The sequence below is a fragment of the Anthonomus grandis genome, chromosome 1, assembly GCF_022605725.1.
Source record: "Anthonomus grandis grandis chromosome 1, icAntGran1.3, whole genome shotgun sequence".
Classification (NCBI taxonomy): domain Eukaryota; kingdom Metazoa; phylum Arthropoda; class Insecta; order Coleoptera; family Curculionidae; genus Anthonomus; species Anthonomus grandis.
The window spans coordinates 5822332-5836142 of NC_065546.1; the positions used below are offsets into that span (position 1 = coordinate 5822332).

General features: G+C 31.6%; 1 protein-coding gene across 10 annotated transcripts in view; it reads left to right on the forward strand.

Annotated features, from left to right (window-relative positions):
• Positions 1–13811, forward strand: part of LOC126736209 (ankyrin-3-like) — a 231734-nt gene that overhangs the window by 112340 nt on the left and 105583 nt on the right. For 9 of the 10 annotated variants that reach the window (XR_007660643.1, XR_007660632.1, XR_007660633.1 and 6 more), the window contains exons 15-16: positions 3817–4000; positions 10845–10937. Coding sequence is in view for 6 of the 10 variants with exons in the window: in XM_050440509.1 (XP_050296466.1) it covers positions 3817–4000; positions 10845–10937 (277 nt within the window). In the remaining 4 variants the exon portion in view is untranslated. The remainder of the gene's footprint in view (positions 1–3816; positions 4001–10844; positions 10938–13811) is intronic. The other variant, XM_050440494.1, reaches the window with a different exon arrangement.

Here is a 13811-nt window from a genome sequence, read left to right on the forward strand (position 1 = left end):
AATATTTTTTGCCGTATTTCCTTTAAAGAAAAATTTGTAGTTGTGTGTATATACCTTTTTATTAATATTTTAAATACATTATATGTAGTGATAGCTTTTTTTTGGACTAAATTTCTCTCGTAAGAAATACCAGCATACTAAAGATTACGAAAAAGAAATAAACTTTTACACTTATGGAAGTTATAGATATCATGTACTTTAAATTTATTATGTAATTGTATTGTTGTTATTAAAAGTTAAGTAAATAATTTAATTTTCATAGTGGTAAATCAGCAAGTTAATGTTATTTTTTTTATAAGAAAACTAAAAAGCAACATTTTTATTTGTCCAGCTCTTAATGTATTGGTCGCATATTTCCCTGTAACATTAGATATTAAATTCTCTAAATTCTTTCAATGAAGGGGCCTTTTATTGGTACAAAGTTGCATAAGTTTCGGAGCGTTATGCTTAGCCCAATAGAAGTAACTGATTTTTGTTCCAAGGTCCTATATACTCGAAGCACTGTGCGGCGTACCAACTTTCAGAGGAGGTTTCTAATAAATTTGTGGGCCCGATAGTTCCCAACCGTCTTACCTCTGAAAACTATTTAAATATGCTGTAACATAATCGTGGGCAGCTTTTGGAAGACGTTCCTCTTAACTTACGACATAATTTAATAGTTCAGCACGACGGAGCGCTCATTTTGGACGTAATGTTCGTCAGTGGACGGATATCCATTTTGCTGAAAGTTGGATTGGTCGAGGTGGTTCTATAAATTGACCTCCTCGATCTCCAGATCTAACTTAGATTACTCTAACAGTAGATTACTGGGGTCATCTACTGTTAGAGGGGTTTTTTTTATGGGGTCATTTAAACGAATTGGTATATGCTGTGGAAATTAATACTCGTGAAAAATTAATTCAGAGGATTAATTGGGCGGTTAATGAGATAAGGGGAAATCCATTTTCTATTTTCCGGCTTACTCGCGCAATAAGGCCTAGTGCAAGAGTCTCCAACAAAATGGCAACCATTTCGAAGATTTGCTATAAAATGTTTTCTTTTGTTTGTTTGGTATTTTCAGTTTTTTTTTTCTTAGCTAATAAGTTAATTGTTTTAATTTTTGTGAATTATTTACACATTATTTATAATTTTGAAAAAAAAATTAAAGAAAGAAAACAGTTTTTGATCTTAAAATTAAGTATTTGTCTTTTTATTCTTACTTGAAGAAGCCAAATATTAAGCGACCGCAAAAAAATATATTGAACTCTGCCGCCGTCAGAGGCGTGCCGGCAGGTGCAAAGCGGGTGGGTAATATAATAAGATAATCTTAATATTTTCAATTCAGTTTTTTTTATAAAAATAGTTTTACTGAAAAAATTAACTTCTACTGCTTTGATCTGTAGAATGAATTATTATCATTTCTAAATCTGTTTTTGGTTTTGAACAGACTTAGAATCAATACTACCAAAATGTTTATTATTGTAAAGCTTACATGGGTTATGGTTTTGACGTTATACAATGTTTTAAGTTAGGGGACCAAAAATCAGCTATTTTTAAGATAGGGATACTTCTCCTGACATAAAGTTTAATTTAATATACAATGTGGTTTAAAAATTCACATAATATACAAGATGCCTCAGAGTTTTGCACTTTTATTTTATTTATAACTTATAAGGCTGTTCAAATTAAATTGCCTACTTTTTCGCAATGGGTCAAGCAATCTTTGGAAATTTATTGCCGGAATTGACAGATGCAATAATGAATCGGTTTGATGCACAATAACGTGCGATTTGTGTCCATAGTTTTTGAAAGAACTCGTCCATTATTTCAAAGAGACCTACGTAAGTCGAGACAAAATAAAATACTAAGTCTCGGTCTCAAAATATTTTTATGTCCCAAAGGTTACATGTTTCGCCTAAAATAGAGCATCATCAGACCTTATTCACTAGTAGTATCTTTCACGAGATGACCTGCTTTGTACTCAAAGTAAAACTCTCTGAGACTTACCAATACAGTACTTACTTACCAATATTTCATATTCTAAAAGACTCTTTTCAGAAGATTGAGAAATATCTTTAGCAGACAAAAGTAACGCATTTTTAAGAAATCCTTCTGTACTGCCAGTATAAAGTAATGATTCGTTTGTCTCTTGAGCATAGAGTATTCAAAACACAATACGTGGTTTTGTGAATACGTCCCAATATATAATTCATAATGCCTAATCATCATAATAATTCAACCCAAGCCAATGGTATTTGATTACGTCATGCGTAAAACCACGTTTCATCTAAATAATATTATTATGTCTATTTAATTCACGATATAACTTAATCCTACGCCACTGTTTTAAAATAATCTAAACATTAAAATCATAGACATATAAATAAGGGGGACATAGACATATAAATAAGGACATATAAATAATCATAGACATATAATAATCCTTATTTATATGTCTATGATTAAAATATTAGAGGCAATTTTTTTTACGGCGGCATGGGCATTGATCTGCTATTGAGGACCGATGCCAACGCACACCTGCATCGAGCGGTCTCTCTTTGCAAATCCGCCGCGGCAGAGTATGCTGCCAGTTATACCGCGATCTCAAGATAATTCTGGGAAAAAAAGTAGGTTTAAAACTGGCCCCGGTCAAAGTTTACTGAATAAAATACTTTTTTATTCAGTAAACTTTGCCCGGTCTATCGGTCTTTTGTCGGCACGCTTTCATCGTTTTTATCGTCATTTAAATGAGAATAAAAAGACTATAATAGTCTTATATCATGTTTATTACCTGATGATTTGTAACATACCTTTTAATTTTATTAAACGTGATCAAAAATACTTTACGAGTGTAGGTTGCAAAATATTTGTCTGATTATTATAAAAACGGCCGCTCCTATCGAAATAAGACCTTTTTTAATTAAAAATATAGATTTTTTTCGATTTTATTACCAAAATTATTAGAAAGTATCTAGAAAAAAAATTTGACATTTTTAACCTTGCTAACCACTAATTTTAATCGACCCTATATACATTTTAGCATAAAATGTTATAAAATCAGGTAGTAACTATATAACAATAGTATATGACAAAAATTTCGAAAAATAACGACCAGGCGTTTCGAAAATATGAACAAAAAACCATCTTCAACAGAAATTATAGAACAGCCTGAGATGAAAACGATTCACTTTTTAAGATTCCTGTATATGAAATTTTAGTCTTATTTTTAGACAAAGATGCGGCTGGTAAAATATTGCGACGTAATTTCGGGATAATACCTTGTATAATAGAGTAATTTTAAAAGAATTCTGTGACATTTTGATTTCTCAAATAAATGATAGATTCCAATTTACAAGACACTTCTTCACTTTTTTTTTGCAGATATGTTTCAGAGTTATAAAAAGGTTGTTCTCTCTGGTGGTTTTTGATGAGACAGTTAGCCCTTATCCATTTGTTAATAAAGAAAAATTAAATTCCGCACGTACGATTATATACATACAATAGAGACGATTATGTGATTTAATACTTTCTGGGGTAAATTTAAAATCTATTTAGCCAGCAAATACGTTTAAACTCATATTATAATCGAGTTTCTTTCATATTTGTAAACAGCTTATCACACTTAAGTATTGGACACACTTATTAGTCTACGGCGGTGATTAATCCAAGTTACGGAGGTCGTATAAAGTCGCATTAAATTTTTTATTGACGAAGCAGAACTATATCAACACCTGTGTAAGGCATAAATGCCAAAATATGATTTTTGAGTTTATAAAAAGAACATTTCTAATAGCCAAATAAAAAATTCATTATTCAACACATATTCATTGATTTTAGATTGGGCAAACTGCTCTCGGTATTGCTAACAAACTGGGCTACATCAGCGTGGTGGAAGAACTTAAAATAGTAACAGAAACCACCATAAATACCACGACAACAATGAACATTGAGGAGAAATATAAGGTTGTAGCGCCCGAGGCTATGCAAGAGACTTTCATGTCGGATTCAGAGGATGAAGGTGGTGAGTATTATTTTTTATCTCAAAAAATAAGATACAAATCGCGGGTCTACAAAGAGACTTAAGTGATTTTATTTTGTTAAGGGCTTATGCTAAGCTTAATAATTTGAATTTTAAGTTTTTTAGTACCCACAAATTTAGGTACTTCAATAGCATATGATGAGGTAGTTATTGTTCTGATTTTGTTTTCAAGCTTTATATATAGCCTTAATTGCTTTTTGTTATGTTTTTGTTTTGTTGTTTTTCTTTATATTAACCAGTTGAGAGGTGTGAGGGAATCATAATAGTTTACCAATACCTATAAGAATAAATATGGGACTATTTTAAATATAAGGAATGAAACAAATTATCACTAATTTTTGTTATCGTTATTTATAGCTAAGACTTTAAAAAATTTTAAAACGTAAATCAATTTTTTAATGAGTTTCGATATTTTTTTTATGCTTGAAACGCCGATTTAGTGAATTGAAAACTATTTTTCTGGAAGTAAATTAGAAGACGGATTATTAGAGGGCATTTTTTTAAATAAATTTTATTTACGATCTTAAACGTATTTATACCAGTTTTCATTTTTCTAGATATTTTTTTAGATCTTAAAATTTTTGATAAATCATATCAAAACATATTTTTGGGAATTTAATAGTCAAATTAGATTTTTTTTAAGTTCAATAAATATGAATAAGGCAAAAGGTCTTTAATAGCATATTTTTTGTTTTATCAATATCAGATTTCCGATAAATTTGATTTTAAATCCCTCGACTTTTACAAAGTTTGGCTAAGGTCTCTAAAGCTCAATGATATTGAATTCATTTGTGGAAAACACTGAATTTATAATATCATAATTCACGTACATAAAATCATTAAAAGCCTTCTCTATTTTTCAAACTTTTCCAACCATCGTATTATATTGGTTGTAAGAATTCGTTCGTCTATGATGTATTGAACCATTTTTTTAAGAAAATCAAAAAAATATCCTTTTATTCAATATTCCATATATACAGTGGTGGCCAAAAGTATGGAAACTTTTTTAATTTGTATTTTTTTTTAAGAAACCAGGAACTATAATAAAGTTACTCATATTGTGATAAAGTATATATAATATATTACCTAATTATTATTTTGTTTTTTTAACATATTAATTTGAAATTAAACGTATTATAAAAAGAAAATGAAATAAAATTAATATTTTCTTGGCCAAAAGTTTGGAAACTGAAGAAAGTTATTTATATAAATTACATCTAAATCAAAATCTGCTAATATTTTGTGGCATATCCCTCCGAATTTATTACTTCTCTACATCTTCGTGGCATAGAATCGACAAGTCTTGCACAGTCTTCACTGGAAATGGCAGCCCACTCAGTTTGCAGTATTTCTCAGAGTTGAGCCTTGTTTGAAATCGAATGGGTTCGAATCTTCCTGTCCAAATGATCCCATAAATTCTCTATGGGATTCAGACCTGGGGACTGTGAAGGCCAATCCATTAAAGCAATGCTCTGTTCATTTAACCAGTTTTTCACAAATTGGGATTTGTGTTTAGGGTCGTTGTCTTGCTGAAACAACCATCTCAATGGCATTTCCTCCTCAGCATAAGGTAACATGTTGTTCTCCAATATGTCTTTGTATAGAAAACGGTCCATTATTCCATCAATTTTAACCAGGGGGCCAACACCTGATTGGGAGAAACAACCCCACACCATTACGCTTCCACCACCATGTTTTACCGTAGGCATTTGGTATTTGTGGCTGTACCTTGTACCTTTTGGTCGCCGGACATAACGTCTCCCGTCACTCCCAAATAATTGAAACTTACTTTCGTCACTAAACAATACAGTATTCCAATTTTGGTGAGACCAGGTAAGATGATCTCAATGCAAATTTCAAGCGATCCTTCTATTTTTCTTTGATATTAGTGGTTTCTTTACAGCAACTCTTCCAAAAAGCCCCACTTCATTTAGCCTTCTTCTCACCGTGCGAGCAGACACAGAAATCCCCATTTCACTCATTTCTCCAGAAATATCTATAGAAGTTTTCTTTGGATCGTTCATCGATATTCTTTTCATTACCTTCATAGCCCTTTTGGACAACTTTCTTGGTCTTCCTTGCTTATCGGCTACCGAAACATTTCCTCTCTTTTCAAATTTTTTAATTATTTTTGAAACAGTGCCTTTTAAAATGTTTAAATTTTTACTTGTTTCAATTTGTTTATAACCCTTCTGGTATAGTTCAACTATTTTACTTTTTAAATCACTAGATAAGTATTAAAACTTAGCCATGATGCCTCTCTTCACTCAAACAAAATCGTACTGTTAAACAGCTTGTAATAAACAATTATTATCATTTTATTAAAGGTTTCCATACATTTGGCCACAGAGAAATAACTCCTCTTTGATCAAAACTAATAAACAACATTCTTTTGCTTAACCTCTATTGGAATTTCGTTATTTGCTGATAAGCTGTTTATTTATATTTTTGAGAGTTTTCGCATTGCGATATTTTCTGCATTTTTTGAAAAAGTTTAAAGTTTCCATACTTTTGGCCACCACTGTATATATGACTATCAGTTATTTGTTTGTAGTTTATAAGGTTTATTTGGACCGGACAGATCTGGACATATAGTTGTTCGCAGAAAAGTGTGACTGAAAAAATTTATTGTTTTCTTAAATGGAACCCTTTGTATATTTCTGCATTTTCAGATTTTCCGGAAAATTCTGAACATGTTTTATGTATAATGCGTATTAGTAGGGGGACGGCCGCAAAATGTTGGTTACATTGTGGACTGAGATAAATTGTTAAAAACTAGTCGATTCTTACCTAATCTTATGCTAAATGACAAACTTTCCGGGTTGGGTTGGAGCTAATGCGTACCCCGATAAAATGATTGAAATAAAAGTTTACTACATTCCGTATATAGCGATATGAGACTTTTTGAGGAATTGTTATTGACGGTTTTTGAGAACAAATGGCATATATATGCCAGGGATGATTACACTGGTTGCAACATAAATTAATGACTTGTATTCCGTGTTTTTAAAAAATGTATTTTATTAATTGTTGGAAGTGGCCGCCGCTAATCGCAATACTCAAGACGATTCATGCTGTACGTTTTTGCGTGTGTCTGGAGAAATATTCTTAATTACATTACGAATGCGATCTTTGAGGATATCAAGCGTGTGTGCCTTATCTTTGTACACTTCATTTTTAACATAATCCCAAAGAAAGTAGTCCATAGTTTAAGAGCGAGTGAGCTAGGTAAGTGGACAGTCTCTTGATGCATGTATCTACCTATTTGGGAGAATATTATCTAAGAATCATCTAACAATCGCAGCATAGTGGAAAGCCTCCCCATTATTTTTGAAACCATAACACTTGATGTTTCGGGCCTGTTTATAATATATGTTTAATTACTTAAATCGAGGTTATTTCAATTTTAATTATTTTTCAAGTTATCAAGACCAGACTGTAAAAAAAATAGGGACGCTGCTCCAGTCACACTGAAATAAGGTGATCCCTCTGTTTTCGACGCACACCCTTAGTGACTATGTAATGAGCGAAATAAAATATAAACAAAATAAGAGACACAATTTAACGTGAAAGGGAAAAAAATGACTCGACTTACCCTAGTAATAAATGAAGTAAAGGATGTCGATGTAAGGAACACCCCAATAAGCTTTCATTAAATCGATAAAGACGTGATGCACTTCGGTATTATCTCACATGAGATTTAGGTACCGATCCAATAGTTGCCGTAGTACTACTGCTTTCCGGTATCGCACACATGTTCCGTATTTTAAGTTTTTGGCGGATGACCTCGGTCAAGTAGCTTACTCTTCTCGCCCCGAGGGGTCCATAAGGTAAAGTAGGCTAAAAGAGCAAGGCTTTATGGAAGGAACATTGGAGTAAGAGAGTAAGGAAATGTAAGATAGGTCGAGTTTAAATATTAACAATTTACCAAGAAACGCGTGTGTTATACCGGGTGAACTTTTATATGCAAAATCAATGTAAATAAACCAAAATAAACAAAGTATACCGACTAACGAACAAATTATTAAATATCTTAAACTTTAAAGAAAACTTGTAAACTTAAAATATTTAGAATTCGCAAAAAGTAACAAAAGGAGAGAGAACGAAACACTTGGTTTGGCACATCTACTTTATTTTCATCAGGATATAAAAAGTCATGATAACGCCGTCCCGTCGGTTTCCTAGAAGTCAAGTCCCTAAAAGAAATCCTTTAAAGTAAAGAAGTCATGGCTACTCTGTTATTATGAAACTCTTGTCCATACATTCACCTTTACATAATTCTAAGAATAACTTTCTCTACACCAGTGTGGATTTTCAGATGCCCAGTATCTAAAATTATGCCTCTTTACTTGTGCATTTAACCAAAAGTTCTTAAGAAATCAGAATATCCAGTTTTTTATCATTAAGAAAGCTAGTCGTTTCTGGTCTTTCAAAATCCTTAACAATTTCAATCTCCATTTAGCCTCAATTCTATAGATTATTGACTTACTTACAGGTTCTCTCTTCGGACATTTGTGGATGAATATTATTTGAACTTTATTGGGTATTTTAGTTTTCTCACCACATCCAAGCATAATTAATATTTCGATTCTCCGAAAGTTAAATGCATTGTAAATATTTTCAATTAACAATAGAGTTAAAACTTTTAAATAATTGACACTTGAAGAATATATCAAATATTCACAAACAGACGTCTAGATAATTGAAATGGCTGGTTATAACTAGTTTGAAATACTGTTAATAGCGGCTACTTCCAGCATTTGATAAAATAGATTTTAAGAATGTGGAATGTAATTTATTAATTTATGATTCAAAAATAAAATCGACTCCAAGTATTTTTTCAAAAGAAAATACTATACTATGTCTTTTATTGAATTTATCCGTCATTAAATCACAAGTGTCCCTTTGAAGATAAAAGAAACCCAAAATAGATCGTTGAGGTAGCTATATTAAATTTTTCGTTCAACTTAAAAAAATAATAATAATAATAAAAATACTTGTATTCAGTAATTGATATTATTGAATACAAGTATAAAGTAGAAATTCATATACCAAAAAATAAATCTAAAAAAAAAGAAACGTTTTATTTTTATGATTGAAATTTTACAAGAAAAAATTATAAAGGATTCTAATAATTTTAGATTACTTAAAATCTTTGGTGATGTTTCCTTACTGTAAACAAATTTACACCTGCGAGAGGAATTAAAAAAGAAATTGGTTCCAAGCAAGAAAGAAAAAGTTTAGAATTACCAAAAAAAAAAATAGTTTTCAATCTGCTAATTGCGAGTTTCAAAACCTTACTTCTTAGCTGGAAAAAATTACAAAATTCATTGAACGTTTTTTACCTGTGTGTTATTAATTCGCGGACTTCCTTAATAATTCGTGAACGCGACCTTTTATTAAAGAGTGTCCCAAATAAAAATTTTAGATCTCTTTCATATCTACATTACTAAGATAACTTTACCTATACAGGAGGCATCACAACAGTAGTAGAGATCAAGTTACCTTTTTTTAAATGAAATGGTATGTGCAGTTTCCGATTCTATGCAAAATTTAAATAAAACTTTATGGAACAAACATACGGTATACCTAACTTTAACACATTAAAAGATACAAGGGTAAAAAATTTTAATATAAAATTTATTATAAATAAAACATGCAAATAATAACCCATAAAAACCGAAACTATACAAAAAAAGTATTTAAACAATACACCTATTTAATTATAGTTGTTGAAAATGGCTCCCTTGAACTGTTTGACAATGTGCTAAATTGTAGTAAAAAGCATTTTTTATACGTTTTGTACCATCTCGGAAGTTATCAATTCACGTTCTGCTCTTTGTAATACGTTAACCTTTTCCGACTTTGTCCTTAAATTTTTAAAAAACCCCAGATAAAGTGGTCTAGGGGTGAAAGATTAGGGCTTCTTGCTGCCCATTTAATTTCACCTCTTCTGCCAATGCAACGATATAGAAAAGTCGTATCTAAAAATTTTCTTACATTAACTTCAAAATGAATAAGGGCGCCATATTGTTCAAACCACATTTGATGAAAATTTGCATTAGCCTTTAGTCTTCTTATTTCTGGTACTGTATTATCTGATTTTCCAGCAAATCCAGATATCGGGTGGCACTTAAATTATCTTCAATAAAAAATGGACCTATTTATATATTACCAAACATACCGGCCCAAAAATAAACCGTATTACATAGCAAATGCTTTTTACTACAAAGGCACATTGTCATATCGTTCCAGGGGGCCATTATGAACATTTAATTAAATAGGTTTATTGTTCAAATACTTTTTTTTGTTTCGTTTCTTTTTATTCTGTATTATATAAATTTTACATAACAATTTTTTAAACCATTATATCTTTTAATCTGTTGAAGTTAGATGCAGCATATGTTACATAAAATTGTGGTTATTAAAACTTTCTTAAAATTGGAAATTAAAATTATGGATGCCTTCTGTATATGCAAGCTTCGTAATGGAGATCTGAGAGAGATCTATAATTTTTATTTGGGAGACTTTTACATAAAAGGGCGTTTTCACGAATGATTAAGGTGGTCCGGGACTTTTTTAACACACGGCATTGTGTGTTGCACATAAACGTCGATACACTATACATTATAAAACTTTAGTGCATTACGACTATTTTCTACTACAAACTGCATAATTCCAATTTAAGCTCTTTTATGGCAGTTTTCAATAACGGTACTATTTCATACTGCTTCTTTGAACCTTGTCTTATATTAAACTGTACAAAAAAAAGTCAAAAATATATAAGTAAAGGGTGGCGGTGTGGTATTATTGTTGCATGCATCAGGCGGAATGGATGAGCCGCCAGTGGCCTACGGTCGGCCGGCGCATGCGCAGCACGTTTATCTGCCCTTCTATCAAGGACAAATGACATACACACGTAAGTTTGTTAGTCTAATATATAACTTCTGCATTTATTCATCTATTATTTGAATTTGAGTCATTAGTTTAAAATCCATTATCAGTATTCTAACAAATTTAGCAGCTGAAACTAGAAAAATATATTAACACGTCTGCGCAGACATAATCCGAGGGTCAGTTTGACAAAAGTTCATTTTTCGACTGGACCATTTACTTTTTTAATTCAGTGAATGGTCAAGAAACTTTTGAGAGCTTAACCGTTGACATACAAACTATTGTTTCTGTTAAAAATTTTTATATTTGGTCGTTTATTTCACCTTTTCTCCGGTTTTGACATTGACATTCTTGAGTTATCAAACATGTAAACCTTTTTTTATTGTTAAATTGTAGGTAGTGCTCTCTGCAATACTTTTTTTTTAATTTTTGCACGAAAATGGTCATAAATAAAATTAAAAGTATTAGAGTAAAGTATCCTATGGCTATTATTTTCCTTTTACTTGCTACAATATTTTTAAAATTTATGAGAAGTTAATTACTTTACGCACTAGTGTGGAAAAAAAACGTTTAAAAAATTTTGACAAATTATAAATTAAATGTCAAATTATGTGAGCGCTAGAGGGCGGTTTGTTTTAATTTGTCTTTTTTCAGCGATTTTCTGGCAGAGATTAAACACAACGATGTAATTTTTTTCATTTAGGCTAAAAGAGCATGAAAAAACATAGAAACGGGCGCAAACCGCAACTTGATATCTTATTTTATTTCAAAATTATAAATTAAAATATTTTTGAACAATAAAATCTGTCGCCACGCTGACATTATTGCGCCACATAGTCAATAGTAAGCAAATGAATTTGATAAATATGTTAGGGGCCATGATAAAACGTTTATGATAGATGTCCAATGTAACGTCGAAGACAGTTTTTGAAATCATTTAAGTTTTTGAAAATGCCAAACGTAATTCCAAACGACAGCTTTTGATATGCTAGCAGTGTATTTTGAGTTAATGCAAAATGCACGTATTGCAACCCGTATACAGGGTGTCCCAAAAGTCAACGATAAGCCGAAAAAGGGCAATAGACCAGGTGCTCAGGGATTAAAAAAAAATACTAAAAAAATCTATCTTGAGTACTTTTAAAATTATAGGCATTCATAGAAAAACCGTAAAAAATTGACACCCCCTGTTGATCTTTTTAGTACTGTGGCTAGAAATTTTTGAATTTCTTAACAATTTTTATTATTTCAATGTAACCCTGAATAACCCGCGATAAATGACAAAATTAAATTCAAACAAAACTGTTCACATTTTTACGAAATTATCATATTTTTGCGCAACTTGTGTTGAAAATTGTGTCTTTTGACCATTATTATTTCCCAAATTTAACTAACTGTTCTGGAAAAGAAAATTACTTCACTGTTTGGCAAGTGATTTCAAAAATTGGCGTATCTAATCTAGATTTCAAAATGGTAAGATACTTGCTAGATTATTGCTTCAATAGGTGTGTATTTTATTTTTTAGTACATAGTCAAATGTACGCCGCTGCTCTAAGCTAAGTTAATTTTATAGTCAAAATAAATAATAACAAAATCAAACTAAATGAAATAAAACTTTATTAGAGTTACAACAAATGCTCAAATTGTTTGCCCTCATTCCTAATACGCATTCTAATCCTTTTTAGAGAAGATCGCGTTATTAATCGGGCGAATCTTCAATTGTTGATCTGTTCAGCGGCTGCCTGTATTTTTTGGCGCAGTTCAGCTACCTCTTCTATAGGATTGTTGTAGACTTTGTCTTTTATTGCTCCCCAATAAAAGAAATCCAAAGGATTTAAATCGGGTGAGCGTGGCGGCCACGCGATTGTTCCACCCCACCCTATTCAGCTGTTCGGATACTCTCTGTCCAGAAATTCCCTTACTGGACGAGCATAGTGGGCCGGGCAGCCGTCTTGTTGAAACCACCTGTTTCGGTAAATATTAAGTGGCACATTTTCTAGTAAGTTTGGTAAATGATATTCCAAGAAATCTAGGTAAACTTCAGCGTTCAAATTTTCCGGCAACTCGAATGGTCCAATAACTCCTGTCCACATGTTTACTTTAAACTGGTATTGTGACCAGTCCTCTCGCTGTAAATGTGGATTTTCCACATGCCACTCATGTAAGTTGTGGAGATTTATGTATCCATCCTTCTTAAAAGTGGATTCATCGGACCATAAAATTCTTTCCAAGACTCGCGGATCTTCTCTGTCTTTGCAACATTATTTGACAAAATTCAAGTCTCGCCGGGTATTCTTGTGGAATAAACTTTGTACTCGTTGTACGTGGTACGGATGTAACTGGTTTCTTTTTAATATTCGATGTGCCGATACAGTCTAAAGGCAGATTTAGCATTGCATCGACATTCTCCATAGATAGGATGCATGTTAGCATATTCCCGAGCAGTATAACGATCTGGCATGGTTATATTTACTAATTACACAATCACACAGGTATCGATAGTCCAGAAAAGATCCAAAATCCAAATAAAAATACACACCTATTGAAGCAATAATCTAGCAAGTATCTTACCTTTTTGAAATCTAGATTAGATACGCCAACTTTTGAAATCACTTGCCAAGCAGTCAAGTAATTTTCAGGACGGTTAGTAAAATTTGGGAAATGATGGTCAAAAGACACAATTTTCAGCACAAGCAAAAATCTGATAATTTCTTAAAAATGTGAACAGTTGTGTTTGAATTTAGTTTTGTAATTTATCGAAAGGTTATTTAGGGTTACATTAAAAAAAAATTGTTAAGAAATTCGAAAATTTGTAGCCACAGTACTAAAAAGGCAACAGGGGGTGTCAATTTTTTTCGGTTTTTCTTTAAATAGTATTCAAGATAGATTTTTTTTAGTTTTT